The sequence below is a fragment of the Dryobates pubescens genome, chromosome 19 (genome assembly GCF_014839835.1).
Source record: "Dryobates pubescens isolate bDryPub1 chromosome 19, bDryPub1.pri, whole genome shotgun sequence".
Classification (NCBI taxonomy): Eukaryota; Metazoa; Chordata; class Aves; order Piciformes; family Picidae; genus Dryobates; species Dryobates pubescens.
The window spans coordinates 11,204,928-11,220,958 of NC_071630.1; the positions used below are offsets into that span (position 1 = coordinate 11,204,928).

General features: G+C 45.9%; 1 protein-coding gene across 1 annotated transcript in view; it reads left to right on the forward strand.

Annotated features, from left to right (window-relative positions):
- Nucleotides 1-16,031, forward strand: part of CRISPLD2 (cysteine rich secretory protein LCCL domain containing 2) — a 30,115-nt gene that overhangs the window by 1,431 nt on the left and 12,653 nt on the right. The window contains exons 2-9 of the mRNA XM_009904477.2: nucleotides 5,045-5,163; nucleotides 8,191-8,323; nucleotides 8,447-8,562; nucleotides 10,834-10,934; nucleotides 12,477-12,635; nucleotides 13,496-13,556; nucleotides 14,430-14,496; nucleotides 15,854-15,984. Of these exons, the coding sequence (XP_009902779.1) occupies nucleotides 5,045-5,163; nucleotides 8,191-8,323; nucleotides 8,447-8,562; nucleotides 10,834-10,934; nucleotides 12,477-12,635; nucleotides 13,496-13,556; nucleotides 14,430-14,496; nucleotides 15,854-15,984 (887 nt within the window). The remainder of the gene's footprint in view (nucleotides 1-5,044; nucleotides 5,164-8,190; nucleotides 8,324-8,446; nucleotides 8,563-10,833; nucleotides 10,935-12,476; nucleotides 12,636-13,495; nucleotides 13,557-14,429; nucleotides 14,497-15,853; nucleotides 15,985-16,031) is intronic.

Sequence of the window (16,031 nt, forward strand, 5' to 3'; positions counted from 1 at the left end):
GAGTGCTGCAAATGGAAAATTCTGCCTTTTGTGGCTGTAGGAAAAGGGAAAAGAGAAGGGAGTGGAGAGGACAATAAGAAAGGACACACAGCTCTCCATCAATTGGTCCCCAAGAGCTGGTCTTTCATCCCACTCTGGTCAGAAATGGAGTGCCTTTCTAAGAACTGGGGCTTTGTGTCTCTCTCTCAGTGGGCTCTGCTGTTATGGAATCACTGCATCATAGAATGGTGGGGGTGGGAAAGAACCTCTGGAGATCATCTAGTCCAATCCCTGTGTTAAAGCATGGTCATCCAGAGCAGGATACCCAGGCTTACAGTGTACAGCTTGGTCTGGAATCTCTCCAGAGAAGGCGACTCCATAACCTCTCTGGGCAGCCTGCTCCAGGGCTCTGGCACCCTCACAGGAAAGAAGTTTCTCCTTAAGTTCAAGTGAAACCTCCTGTGTCATAGTTTGTACCTGGTGTCCCTTGTCCTTTCACTGGGCACCATTGAAAAGAGCCCAGTCCTGCCCTCGAGGCTTCCACCCTTTAGATATTTACACGGATGGAGAAGATCCTGCAGGCAAGGTGCTGCCAGAGCAGTGGTGACCTGGTTAATTTCCAGAGAGTAAACACAAAGCATGAGAAAGCCAAAGGTGTTTTGGTTGGCTTTGAGGATCTGAGAGGCTGCTGTTGCGGACTGTCCCCTGGCCAGCTGCTGTTTATGCTTGAAGCGTGGTTACACGTTTGTATTTGCTCAGTCTGCTTTTCTAGTGGTTTTTATGGCTGATGGAGGGAAAATGAAAGGGCCTTGTATGTTGTGAAGAAAGGAGCTGAGTATGAGATGGTGCTACTTGGAAAGGCTATAATCAGTCTTTCATGCATTCGTATTTGCTGAATGTTACTGGGAAATGCAGTGTGTATTCTGAACGTGAATTTCACTTTAATTCTTTGTCCTGCAGAGGACATGTCTCATTTGGACTCATTTAAGAGGATGGTTTGTCTTTAGTACCACAGATGAACTTTACTCTTTTCCTTTGGTGCTGGTGTTGAGCATCATGCAGTGCTAATTTATGAAGTGGGCAGGGCTTGCTCTTGCCCAGCCACCTCCCACCACTACCTTCTGAAAGTCCTCTCTCCTGGCTCCGTAACTGAGGAATTTAAGTGACCCAAAGTGGCAGGGGGAGATAATGTATTCCAGGAAAGGGATATATTTGACCATAGGAACATATTGGGTATTGGAAGAGAGAGTGATGTATTGGACATTAAGAGGAAGAAATTCTTTGGACAGATCTTACTATGATGGTAGTAGAACACTGAAACAGGGTGCCCAGGGAGGTGGTGAAGCCCCCCTCCTTGAAGACATTCAAAGTCAGGCTCTGAGCAGCCTGATTTAGTTGAGGTTGTCCCTGCTTATTACAGGGTAGTTGGGCAAGATGACCATTAAAGGTGCCTTCCAATCCAGTGCATTCTATGATTCTATCTACAACAGGATCAACTTCAGTTGGTGAAGGCTGTTAATCAGTAAGCAGCAAGACACTGAGTCCCATGACTTATCTGGAGATCAAAAGAATTGTTTACATATGGGATAAATGTAAAGAAAAGAAGAAAGAACCAATTTTGCTGCTGGGTTAGTCTAATGAATGTGAGTAGAGTATTCAGTGCTAATGGAAAGAGAGTGAGCAATGTGCAGCTTCCTGGTGAAGAATTACCTTAACCCTTCTAACAGCTCTATGGTCAAGACTTCCCCTCTGTGTTTGGACCTTCTAACAGCAGCCAAGACCAAGGCAAACTCCTTATTAATGAGCCAAGAGTAAAAAGACAGAACAGTCCCTGAGACATCTTGACCTTTAAGATGGCTTAGTCAGATGGCTTTCAGTAGTGATGAAAGGCAGAAATTTCTCCTCTTGCAGAGCCCTCAAAGACAGCTGGATAAAACAAAGTTGTTTTCAGTACAGATGGCTGGAAGGGAAATGGTTTGTTTTCATGTATAAGGTATGCATCCTTTCTCTCAGCTGTAGGGTGGTGACTCTCTTTGTCAAGAAGGGACAGTGTTTCTGTGTGGCTCAGCAAAGCATATCCACACTTCTAGCACTACAAGTCAGCCCTGGACTCTCAGGCTATTTTAGAAGCAAATTGCCAGTACTGCAAGAAATCTATGCTGAGGAGGAGAAATGGACACATAACCTGATCACTGCAATTCAGTTGCCTAGGGTTGGGTTTACAGACCAGTTAGGCTGAGCAAGTGGACTCCCTGTAGGGTATTTGCACCAAGGGAGGCGTAGGTTGGATATTAGAAGAAACTTCTTCACTAAAAGGGTTCTCAAACATTGGGACAGGTTGCCCAGGGGGGTGGTTGAATCCACATCCCTGAAGGTGTTTAAAAGATGCAGAGATGCTGAGGGACATGGTTTAACACCAGACTTGGTAAAGTCAGATAATGGTTGGACTCAATGGCCTTAAAGGTCTTTTCCAACTGAAATGATTCCATGATTCTATACACTCTCGTAAAATCTGAACCTACAAATGGTATCACCATGTGTGTATGCCATGCAAGTATTTTACACATATAGCATGTGCTGTACCTTGAAAGGCCATTGCAAATCTGCAGGAGTCAAAATGAGGGTCTGTGTGCTAAATCACTTGTAATCATGCATCTCCAAAGGCTTCTCAATCTCTCCTTGAGAAGGAAGCTGAGCACAGGCATCATCACTCTGCCTCTGAGTTTCAGTAGCCTTCCTAGATACTGCTTTGAACGCTGGCATAAAGAATTCTTGCAAGCATAGCTGGGAAAGTCTGAAATCTCTCTCTCTTTTTATTTTGGTTTGATATGTTTATTGCTCTGAAACAATTCCAGCCTTCTGACCGCATTCACATCTGAGAAGAGGCAAATAACTGCCCTAATTTCAATGGGATGGCTTTGTAATCTGATGCCTGCAGAAATGAGCTTCTCTACTCTTCAAGCACAAAGCCATGTAAAGGCACAGCTCCTTCCCAACTGCCTGCCGAATGTCTTTTGGTCCAAGTTAATTTTATTTCATTTGTAGGCATCAAAGAAAGATGTAATGCATATGTTCACATCCATTTCCATTTCATGCTCTATTGCTCAGAATGTATCTGCAATAAATTAGGAGATTTGGAACACCCCTGCCTTTGAGGCTGCAGGGAATAATGCTCTGCTAGAAGGTCTGAAGTACTAGCAGTGCGTAACGTCTTGGGAGAGTTTCTGTGGCTTATGTGTTGGATGGGAAGGCAGATTGTGGCTAGTCATTGCCTAGTGCAGAAAGTGGGAGACCACAAAAAGCTGTGTGTCTAGGCACAATTGCAAACAGTCTGCTTGAACAGAGGTTTGTGGTGGGTCAGATGCCATGTACCTTCATGGAGTTGGAGGGCTGAGACAGAAAACCGTTTCGTTCCCTCTGTCAGAGCTGTGTCCACACAGAGTTTTGCAGGCTGACACAGATTTGCTTCAGTTCAAAGCCAAGCTGATGAGCTCTGTGCAACCTTTGGATGCTGTTGGAATTTGGGTTGCTGACATGCGTAATGATAAGCTGTTCTTGGAGGTCTGGGCTGTTAGCTCAGTGAGATGAGCTCATGTTTGCTTCACCAAGATAGTGTAGACAAACCAAGTTCCAGGAGACGTTGCATTTTCCTCTTGTCTTAGCCAGGGATGTGCGGCCCCTGCCCAGCCAATTATAACTGCCCAAGACGATGTTCAGATACTTGCTCAGAGTGAGCACTTGATGCTTTTTAAATGTATATGGGAGCCTAAATGCCCTCCAGTCCTCTAAACAGGTTCTAACAGGTCCTTTGATACATCTGAGGTCAGAAGATGCTTTTCTTCTGGAGGAGACTGGTCTTGGAAAGGCCAGCTGGTTGTGATGGTAAATGTCCAAAGAGGACATGATCTCGTGCTGGCACATGAATGGGCAGGAGATTTGTTACAGGACCTCTCTTCTCTTTGGTTTTATTTGTAGGAATGTGTGGTAATATTTTAATCCCAATGAATTATCCTCTAAGGACTATTCTGAATAGACCAGCTGTCAGGAATTACACAATGAATTCAGGGCACTGTCTACTGGGTCCAGCAAGTCTGGCCTTTAAAACAAATACTCTTCTGGGTGCTGCAGCCAACAAAGCCTGCTTTCCTATTTCCCTTTTCATCGTGTTTGAGGTCCTGGTTGGCTTACAGCTGGGTGATATTCCATGAGGACTGATCTCACACCATCATCTTTCCCTCAGCAGGAGCATAAACAGGATTTGTCACTTTCTAACCTGATGGCTATTTCAGGGACAGTGATATTAGCTCAACAGCTCTGGAACTTTGCCCCGCTCTGTTAAATTTGACTGGATCTATTGGTGGACTTAGCAGTTATTCTGGAAGGAGAATAGCAGGTGGGACCAGGAGACTCAGACCCACACCCCTTGATTAAGAGGTTGGGCCAAAAATCTCCAGCTGTGTCAGCAATGGATGGCAGGAGCACACCCTCTGTTGGAGTTTCCCATGATGAGAAAGCCTGGAAATGTCCTGATAGGCAGGACCAAGGGGTGGAAAATCATGTTGCACTTCATCAGAGTACTGGCTGCATGTTAGAACTCTTGCAGAGCTCAGAAATAGGTGTCATGATGAAGTGCTGGGATCTCCATCCTTGATGTTTGTTTTGGTTTGTTTTGATGTGGTTTGGGTCCTTTTTTAACATATTAGAAAAACAACTACCAAAAATATCTTGTGTTTTAGGGTGGATAGTCTAACTGGATACTGGAGATCTTCCCAGGTGTGTTTTCTGCTGACCAATGCAAGGCTGCTCCTGAGAAGCAGGGCATCAAGCAGGAAAAATAATAGACTCTTTGGTGCCCTGCATTTCCATGGCAAGAAGACATCCTGAGAAAGTTGTTTTTAGGTTAAGGCCCATCACTGATACACACTGGCTTCATGAGGACAGACCAGACACCAGGAGTGGACTGTAATTTAATCTTTCTCCACTAACCGCTGCTGGTCAAGTCTCTTGATCTAACAAGTTTGGGATGATGAATTAACCTGTTCTTCTCTCTTCTCATGCTCTGAAGACTTGGGATGATGAGCTGGAAAGATCAGCCCAGGCTTGGGCTCAGCAGTGCATCTGGGACCATGGACCTAGTGCCCTCATCAGGTCAATTGGACAGAACCTGGCAGTTCACTGGGGCAGGTAAGAGTCAGCATGATACAAGCTCATTACAAAGAGCAGTTTAGAGCCAGCTGGAAAAGGTTGCCTTGGTCATGCTTAGTAGAGCACTGTGGGGATGGGAGAAAAGTTGAGGATCATTAATTGCTGTTGCTTCAGAGGAATGGTTAGGGTGATAACATCTGCAGCCACCTTCAGCTGACCATTCCCACAAAACCAGCATCAATATGGCTTACTCCATTCATCTGTGTAATGCAGCTGTAATGTGCTTAAGATCACCCTCACTCTTACTTAATGAGAACAGCTACAGAAGTCATCACTTTTGCTCCTAAATCTGCTGGGACTTTTTTTTTGGGGGGGGGAGAAGGGGTGTGTGTGTTTCCTGCACTATGCTGAGAACCAGCTGAAAGCTGAAATTTCTCAGGAACACTTTCTGGACTCAGGTGCTAGCTCAGAACTTATCTCTTGCTGTAATTCCCATAAATATTTATCCAGCTCCTAATTTCTCTTTAATGAAAACACTCTTCAGAATAGAAAATATTTTTTAAGCTTCCTGGGGAAGGTTTTTAACCCAGAGCTGTTAACCCAGCTGGGAAAGCTGATGTTAAAGCTTCCAAATGGATTTGCCACTCCTCATGGGGAAATTTGTTTGTTGTTAAGCTCTTATCGTTAAGCTTGCTTTCTAGAGCAAACATTTCCTATGTGCTCAGAAGCCCTAATGGGTAGAAATGTGGTTATGTTTGTTGTCTATCAGGTAGAACTTGGTTGAAAGTGATGGAAATTTGCTGGTAAAAAGCTAGCCTGATATAAAAATCAGGCCTGTTTTTGTTGGCAGAATTAAATACTGATTGGAAAGCAGAGTGGTTAATCTGTTGGACACAGTCAAAAGATTGCGCTGTTCTTGGCTGTCCTACAAGCATTCAGGATGGCCATGGGTTCCTGATGGAGGTAGATCCAATCTTGCTCCCTTTGCAGTCACTGAGAGGAAGAAGAAATCAGATTTATCTCAGATTTTTCAGGAACAGGCCACAGCTTGATTGCCTCAATTTCCTCTCCTGTGAAAGAGGATTCGGAAAGTATTCACTTTGTGACATCACGAGGTGGATGCTTTTTAAAATCCTTCTAATGAATGATTTTTAATGAAGAGCTGGCTGAAAGAACAAACTCCAGTTAGTAATGACATCATTTGTGTTCCTGGCTGCTTGCTTCATGTGAGCTGTTGAAAGCAATAAAAAGCAATGGGGTTGAAGTGCTTCTCTGCTTTGCTACGGAGTGTGAAGATTGCTCTGTGCTTGTGGTGTATGTAGCATGCAAGATCCATGAGCGTTTCTATAGGCAGTTTAACACTCTTTGTGTTCACTCAAAGTGAGTGAACTCGAGGTATCACAGAACCCCAGCATGGTGGGGGTTGGAAGGGCTCATCTAGTCCAACCCCCTGCTAAAGCAGGGTTGCCCAAGATCAAAATGTCCAGGTGGGTTTGGAATCTCTCCAGAGAAGGAGACTCAACAACCTCTCTGGGCAGCCTGCTCCAGGACTCTGGCACCCTCAAAGTAAAGAAGGCTTTCCTCATGTTCAAATGGAACCTCCTGTGTTCCAGTTTGTGCCCCTTGTCCCTTGCCCTGTTGCTGGGCACCACTGACAAGAGTTTGGCCCCCTTCTCTTGCTCTCTAGCCTTTAGCTATAGCTGAGCATTGGGAAGATCCCTTCTAAGTCTGCTCTTCTCCAGGGTAAACAGCCCCAGGTCTCTCAGCCTTTCACAGAATCATAGAAACATTCAGGTTGAAAAACACCCTCAGGATCACCATGTCCAACCAATACCCCTACTCTGCAAGGTTCACTCCTAAACCATATCCCCAAGCACCACATCCAAATGACCTTTAAACACATCCAGGGTTGGTGACTCAACCACCTCCCTGGGCAGCACATTCCAATGCCTGACCACTCTTGCTGTGAAAAATTTTTTCCTAATGTCCAGTCTAAACCTACCCAGTCACAGCTTGAGGCCATTTCCTCTTTTTCTATCACTAATTACCTATGAGAAGAGACCAGCACCAGCCTTTCCACAACATCTTTTCAGGTAGCTGTAGACTCACCTTCTTCATAGCCTCTGCTGTACTCTTCAGTAGATTCTTGTGTCTTTTGTAGTGGTGAACCCAGAACTGACCCAGCACTCCAGAAGTGGCTCATGGTTAGCTTGCTGTCCACCAGCACTCCCAGGTCCTTCTCTGTGATGCTGCTTTCCAGCAAGTTAACCCCTCTCCTCTACTGGTGCAGGGGGTTAGCCCTGCCCAGGTGCAGGACCCTACACTTTGTTGAAGTTCACTAGGTTCCTCTCCAGCTGGCTCTAGCCAAGTACCATCAGTGCAGCTGCAGACTGCCATACCTGGCTCATAATCTGCACAACATCCACACAGCATATAGGGAGTGGAGCTTGGTGCAGAGAGAAATAACTGAACTAAAAGGTGGGTTATATGTGTTCTGCACCAACTACTCTGCACCAGCTCTTGCTGTGTCATGTGAGTGGGGAAAAAGCCTGCTGACTTCCAAAGGTCTGAGACTATTCCCTGCTGGTGTCCTCCCAGATTTAGCAAATTGCCTGGTGGTAACATAGGTACACGATGGCTTTTGGGTTAAGATGTTTGGCAAACCTCAACTTCTGTTTGCTTTCAAAATAGGACTTTCTGTCAAACTAGAAGGTTTTTTTGTAGTTGTGTGGAGAAGTCAGGAGGACATTTCAGGTCAGCAGTGCTTGAAGGGCATGTCAAACCTATAAATAATACAGAAAGTCAGACCAGGCTGTGAATCTTAGAGAGGAAGAAAAAAAACCCATCAATGAGGTATTTTTTTTTTTCTGTTCATTAAACTGTATTATTGTGGTGTGGTTGGGGTTTTTTATGCAGTACCTCAACAAAGGGAACTTGCCTTGAGGTAAAACAAACTAGCAAAACTTGTATTGAAATATCTGAGTTTACAGCATGACAGGAGGCTACAGGCATTGTGTGCAAACTTCTACCAGAACTTTGTGCTTTAAAGTGCCTTTGCTTCTTCAGGTATCGGTCTCCAGCTTTTCATGTCCAGTCTTGGTACGATGAAGTGAAGGACTACACATACCCATACCCTCACGAGTGCAACCCGTGGTGCCCGGAGAAATGCACAGGCTCCATGTGCACACACTACACCCAGGTAAAGGAGATGGTGGACCTTCGTACCTCTACTCTTGACACCCCCCACCGTGTCCCACTTGTCACCCTGTGTGCCCACAGCAGGGCAGTTTGCTCATTTTCAACAACCACGTTGCCCTTGCAGATAGTTTGGGCCACGACGAACAAGATTGGCTGTGCCGTGAACGTCTGCAAGCAGATGAATGTCTGGGGGGAAATCTGGGAGAATGCCGTCTACCTGGTCTGCAACTACTCACCCAAGTAAGGCTGAGGACCTGGGCTCTCTCCAGCCTTCCTAAAACTGGCAGGTTGCTTAACGAGCCTGGGATCTGGGGAAAAGATTTCTGGCAGTTTAGACTGGTGGTTGTGGCTTTACATTTTCTCTTTAGACGGTAGCGCGGAGCTGGTTCAAGACTTCTGAGCATTGCCTGGAAAACTGAATGAGGGGCTGGGGCCAGGCTGGAGCTTTGATGTTCCTGCCACGGGAAGGAGGAGCAGGAGATGGCCAGCATGGAGCTGGTGTGTGCTGCCAAGTGAGGCTTGCTGGCTCTGGAGAGTGGGAGGGGATGGGGTGGTGATTAATGCTGCTCAGTGCTGCTCCAGCATTGTACCCAGCCAGGTAGGCTGCCATAGCATCACACATTTCACCCTTCTCCTGCAAAACCTGCTGGTTTAAAGACACCATTTTGTTGTATAAAGCCAGCCTGGTTGCTCTTGGAAGCATGGTGAGCTGGGTCCCACTGCAAGGAGCTATGAAGAGAAAAATCCCAGATCAGATGAGCACCTCATGGCATCCCCACCACCCCCAAATAGCTAAATCTTGACTGATGCAATTAACTCAATGGTTTGATTGACTTTCAAAATGAAAATCATGTTTCTTGACTAATACATCCAGGAGAAGTTTCCTCCCAGGCAACAGCAGTCAGTATTTTCTTCTTTAATGAGTAATAGGAGAAACATTCCCACTGCAAGTCCTTGATGTTTTAAAATCAAAATGAAATGGGGAAATCACCATACAAATGGAGCAGCTTAGGAAGCACCTGACTCTTGGAGATCATAAGGCAGACTAACAGAGAGAAGCAAGATGTGTGGGTACAAAGCTGGCAGCTCATAGCACTATCCTGACAGGGCCCTATGGGTGGACTGTCTAATCCCCTCTCCCTACTTTAGCTACTGAGCACATTATGCTTGTGGTTTGGTGGGGTTTAATAACCTGCTCCTCATAGGAGATCATCCCATGGAGCTCTTGCAGCAGGCTGGGCTTTTTGCACGTCATCCACTCAGGGCTGCTGGATGGAAAAATACTCTATTTCTGCAGTTTCTACTTAATCTTTTCTCTCTGGCTTCAGTGCACATTGTCCTCATCTAACCTTATAGGTGGAGACAGCTGAAAGAGCAATAACCCAAAGGTTCATAGCCATGGGCTGAACTCTGGCTCCTTCTACCATCTCAGCCCCTAAAGTTTGTCGCACAGAGTGCCAAAAAGGACTTCTGTTTCTGGGTAGTTTCTTGAGTAAAATGCAGTAATCCATTGATCTACTTCTGTTTACATAAGATCATAGTATTTATATTGGAGTTTAATGCAAAGGTGATATTGCACAAAATTTGTTTAAATAAACCCCTAAAAATGTCATCTTAGAGAAGCAGTGAGCAGCAACATTTCTCATGAGGCTTATTGTAGGATGGTTGTTTGGTCTTTGCTTAGTTGCTCTGGGACAGGGTAATGTTTCTGCAGCCTGCAAGGCAAAACTGGGCACTTGAGGGTGACCTGGTTGAGTGAAGAGAGAGTGCAAAGCACTTCTCAGATGATCTGGTGTGAGGCACCATGTGTTTCTGGTGGTTTTCTGCTTGGAAATGGTTCCAGATGGAAAAATTATAAAATCATAGAATGCATTGGGTTGGAAGGGCCCTTTAAGGGTCATCCAGTGCAACCCACCTGGAGCAAGCAAGGATATTTCCAACTAGGTCAGGTTGTTCAGAGCCCCTGAAAACGGAGCTCAGAAAAGGTAAGAGCTGTGCTCCAGCCTGTCCCATGCAGCTCCCTGGGGGTGTTGCAGAAAGTGGTGGGACACCTGTGGTTTTGATGACCAAGAGAGGTGAAGCCTTCGCTTGCCCAATACTTGCTTTCTTCACTTGGCACTCCAAGGCCATCTTTTCCCCATTTACAGCCCCCATCCATGGATGAGCACAGTGGACGAGAGGAAATAGGCTGAAGTTGTACCAGGGGAACTTTAGGTTGGATATTAGGATTAGGATTTATTTACTGAAGGAGTGGCCAGGCACTAGGAGGTATTCAGGAGTGGTGTAGTCATGGCACTTCAGGACATGGTTAAATGGCCATGGTAGTGTTTGGCTGACACCAAACACCACTTTGGTGAGTTGGACTTGATGATCTTAGCAATCTTTTCCAACCTTAATGATTCTGTGATTCTACCAAAACCACTCACTTTCCCAATTCCCTTAGCACCAGGTCGTTTGGGGGGCTTGGATGAATGGGTGTCTGACAGGTCCACATTGCTTCTGTGCTTGCAGGGGCAACTGGATTGGAGAAGCCCCATACAAGACTGGCCGCCCTTGCTCCGAGTGCCCACCAAGCTATGGAGGAGGCTGCCAGAACAACCTCTGCTACAAAGGTATGTGGTGGGGAGCGTAGCACACCTCCTGGGTGGGGAAAAAGGCTGAAATCTTTTAAGTAGCAGCAGTGTTATGCACCTTTTAATGAACCATCCTTAACGTTTTGCTGTAGCTGCTGCTGAAACCAAAAGCCCTGAGCTGCTTAAAAAGTGGAGCTGGGATTCAGCACGTTTCCCCCAGTGAAAATCAGAGCAAGCACTTGGACAGAGGGATGCTGCTCCGAGCTTCCATGGGTTTGGCTTGGGAGCTCCAGCAGGATTTTGAGCACTGGCAGGCTGTGGGCAGGAGCAATCCTGTCCTCACGGGGTTTGTTTGGGAAGGGAATGTTCTCCAGTGCTTACCAGAGGCAATGTGGGTGGGCAGAGCTTGGCTGCCTGCCCTGCTCCTTCAGGGGCCAGGGACATGGAGCGTTTCCCTCTCTCCCCACCTTGGTTTTCATGGCTGCAAAATGAGTACAGCAATTCCTGTCTCTTGGAGGAAAGCAGGGGATTGTGGATAGTTATTCCTGATCTGTGGAAAAGAAAGTTCAATACAGTGAAACACTATTGCTGAACCCTCCAGTGAAGTAGTGCTGTGCCCCAGCACATGACATTGCCTGGTGTCATGCATTGACAGCCTTTTCCTTCTCCCATGTGTTTTGTTTCACAGAGATCTGGGCTCTTAGAAACAGGCAGGTTCCTTGGAGAGTTGCCCAAAGCAGAGGCTTATTTTGCTGCAGACTTGCATTTAGCCTTTTCAGAATGCCATTTTTCTTGAGGAGCACCCCAGGGTGCAGGTGAAGAGAGAGGGGATGTCCCAGTGGGACAGCAAGAGGGAAGAAGTCCTCTTGGAGCCACCATCCTTCATCCCTTTCGTTTGCATCATTCCTCCCCTCGTTGCTGGGGATGAGAGCAGCACAGGGTTGCAGGCTGGACTGACCAAGTGGAATGAATTTTGCTGGCATCGTTTCTCAAAGCCCTTTTCCCAGCTGCAACAGCAGGCAGCTTGTTCTCCAGCAGAGGCACACAGAGGAATAAACCCACCACAGATGCTAAAGCTGGGATCATGCTGTCCCAGGACCCCATGCTCTACCAGAGGATGGGCTTCTGGGCTGGTTTGGAGGAGCAAACTCAACTGGGAGGAGAAAAGTTTGCAGCCACTTTCCCAAATTCTAGAGCCCTCTTTTTGCATGTGTTTACCAAATTTGTGTTTTCTTCCAGAGAGAAAGCTGCATGGGAAACAGAAGAAGCATCAGCACTTCCCCCCCCCCCCCCCCCCCCCCCCCCCATTAAATAGTAGGGATCTTTTTGAACCTTTGCTGTAAGGTGCTCTAAATGTCAACTCATGGGCCGAGGAGTGGTAGAGGAGCAGATCTCTCCTCCCAGTGCTGCACCTGCCCTGGCAATAGCCCTGTGCTGCCTTTAGCGGGCATTTCTGAGCTTCCAACTGTTCTAAAGTAGATCTTTGTCAAACCACATCACCTCCCTCAAGCCAGGAACCCGTCTGACTTCTCCATCAAGGTGAACACACAGTAATTATTTTCAATCCCCTCTCTTACTAAGATTACCGTTATGAAGACCCTGTCATCACTGAGACAGATGAGACCAACGAAGTGGAGATTTCACAGGGCGCCGAGCAGAATCCAGTGCGGTTCTACCCGCCGGAACCCAGGAGCAACAAACCCATCAAGCCCAAGAAGATCACCCCAGAGTCCTACATGAGTAAGATAGTCTTTTTCCTTTGCAAATCCAGTAAGTCTTACAGCAGCTTTGGGGGGGGAGGTGGGGGGGGAATTGTGGAAGGCGATGAAGAGGCTCAGGAAAAGAATACCTGGGAGGATATTTGAGTGGAGAGGGAGGCAATGTGTATGAAAATTCTCTGTTAATTATAGCAGAAGTCTGCCTGAAGCAAGGAAGAAAGCTTTCAACAGCCACTTATGCCTTCTGCACGCCAATCTGCCATAGTTACCTGCTCTTTTAAGCCATCTCAAGAAAGTATCAAAGAGCCAAAGGTCCCCCAATTTAGGAAAAATTTGGGTTATTTCCCATTTAGACTACTCCACACTCTGCAATTACCTCCTTTGCAGCTTTTCTGCTTTTTTTCCCCCCTGTAGTTTGCTTGCTTTTAGTTTCATGCTTGGGAAGATTTTTGATGTTATTTGTGGAGCTGGTAGTACTTCCTCTGTCATTTTCTAATGGCTGTTAATTAAAAGAGACTTAATGTGCACACAAGGTGAGGCAAGCCAACACATCCTTTGCAAGTTTATCTGCCGGCATCTTGAGAGTGTGTAATTAAATGGAGAACGAGCACTCTGGCTGCAAACCTCAGGCTGTAAATCAAAGCCTTCAGCTGTCAGATGTCTCTTCCTCGCTAATATTTCCAAAGACACCTGTCCTAAGTGAAGAGCTAAAGAGGCACCAACTGCTTCAGGCTGGGTTGGTCTGTGATAAGATCTTTATCTTGCTGCACTGAAGACCTCCAGGAAAGGTGCATGGTGGTTGCTCACCTTTGTAGCTCGAGAGCAGGCTGTGGAAGTCTCTTTCCTTTTCAAAATACTAATTTCACTTTTTTTTCTCCCCAGCACAAGTCATTACCTGCGAAACCAAGATGAGAGACAAATGCAGAGGCTCCACATGCAACAGGTAGTGTTTTATCATAGAATACACTGGGTTGAAAGGGACCTTGAAGGGTCATCCAGTCCAACCTCCCCCTGTGAGGAGCAGGGGCATTCCCAATGAGATCAAGTTGCTCAGGGCCCCATCAAGCCTGACACTGAATGTCTCCAGGGATGCGGCCTCCACCACCTGCCAACTTGTGTTCCACCACCCTCATAGTAAAGAATTTCTTCCTGATGTCCCATCTAAATCTCCCCATTGCTCCTTGTCCTGTTGCTACATAGAATCGATACATCTCGGAGTGCTGCAGGAAAAAATAGGCTAAAAATTGTCCAGTCCTTGCAAACAGGGTAGGCCATGCTGTGTATTTTTTTTTTCCCCCTGGCTATCTAGGTAGATCACTTAAAAAATAATTTTAAAAAGTTGAAAATACTTTAATTTCTCTTAATAGAAAGCCTGCAGCCAAGGCTAGCAGTAAGGTGACACAGTTTATTTCATTCAGCCATGATGACCCACACTTTCAGGTGTCCAAAATAATTTAATACATTTTTGGCCGAGTCATTTCTGAGCCTTTTTCATGCATTCCACCCCTGTCCAGGCCAGACCAATAATTCATGGCTTGTCCCCTTCCAGCCAGTCAAGAACTTCTGGTTAAGGTTTCTGCAAAGAACAGGACAGTTTATCACTTGGAGAAAAAACAAATCCACAGAATCTAAATATTGGTCAGGCTTTTAAGGAAGGTGGAGAAACTGTTCCAAAAAGTAGCTCTTTTGCAATCCTGTTTTTCTTAAATGGGAGAGTTACGTGAAACGAAAGGAATGACTCTCAAATGAGAGAGAGGCAAAGTCTGTTTCTTGAATTGTTTTCTTCACCACCCTCAAAGATATATATCTTCACTAGGTATTTGTGCCCAGCTGGCTGCTTGTACAGTAAAGGAAAGATCTTTGGAACATTTTATTATGAGAGTGTAAGTACCTTTTAATAGCTCACGGATGCAATTTGTGGGGAGTTAGCGGTAACAGCAGAAGTTCTGCTGCAATTGGGCTTTTGGCGTTCTCCAGTTGTGGCGCTGTAAAAGGGTGCTAATAAAGATTAGCTGCATTTTCCTCATCATAGTGATGAAAACAAAAAAAAAGAAAGAAAAGAAAAAGCAGCAGTCTGGAGTGATTCTGGATGTGATGTTTGTCTTGAGCGCCCTTAACGTGCAATGAATCCCTTGGGAAGTGAGGGAGGGGGATGAACAGCCAGCTCTTACAAAGGTCTCTTTAGTGTGGGCAGCTGTGGGTGACAGAAAATTGGTACAAAACTCACTCTTAAATGCAGTACCTAAATGATATTTGGGGCTGCTTTGCTGGATCTTGAACTGTAATGATACTTCCATCAATTCTAAATTGATCCTATATAAATAAAGCACGGTACTGTTTTCCCACCCAAACTACTTTGGGGATGAAGAAAGGTTGAAGGTAAAGGGTTGTTTTTTTGAGTAGAAGCACCTTCACTTTCCCCATTCTTAGAATCACAGAATCATAGAATCAATAAGGTTGGAAAAGACCTAAAAGTCATCAAGTCCAACCTATCACCCAACACCTCATGACTACAAAAGCATGGCATCAAGTGCCATGTCCAATCCCCTCTTGAACACCTCCAGGGACCGTGACTCCACTACCTCCCTGGGCAGCCCAATCCAATGGCTAACAACTCTCTCTGTGAAGAACTTTCTCCTCACCTCGAGCCTAAACTTCCCCTGGTGCAGTTTGAGACTCTGTCCTCTTGTTCTGGTGCTGGTTGCCTGGGAGAAGAGACCAAGCCTCTCCTGGCTACAACCACCCTTCAGGTAGTTGTAGACAGCAATAAGGTCTCCCCTGAGCCTCCTCTTCTCTTGCTGCTGGTGTGATTGCATCACCCACGATACATCTTTGCCTGCAACAACTGCAGCTGCAGACAGGCACCTTCTCCAAGTGGTTTCAGCAGAAATAGTTTGGGTTTGAGTATTTTGTTGGGCACTGGAAATATTTCATACTGGCTGTTAATTTCCAGCGCCGCTTTTCTTCTAAATTGTATCTTAAATGTGCAGATTTGTTACTGAAAGAGAGATCACCATTCAACCAGGCAGTGCTTAAACTAATAACAACAAAAGGGAAAAGACTGTGTTGGGAGAGTAAGATTTAACAACCAGATTCCACAGGAGTGTACTCAGCTTATTTTCCATTTGGCACGCTGGTGGCGGTTTCATTTCTTCTCGGTTTCTCGGCACAGCGGTCGGTCAGCGTCGCTCCGTCAGTGAGGTTTGTTTCACATGCTCTTTGTGCTTGTGCTCTGCTCAGTCATCAAGCATATGCCGTGCTGCAATTCATTATGGAGTTCTGGACAATAAAGGAGGGCTGGTTGATATCACAAGGAAGGGGAGGACACCGGCTTTTGTGAAGTCTACCAGGAATGGCGTGGAGTCTTTTAGGTACTGCCTGCATCAAAAAGCTTTTGGATTCGTTTTACATACGAACG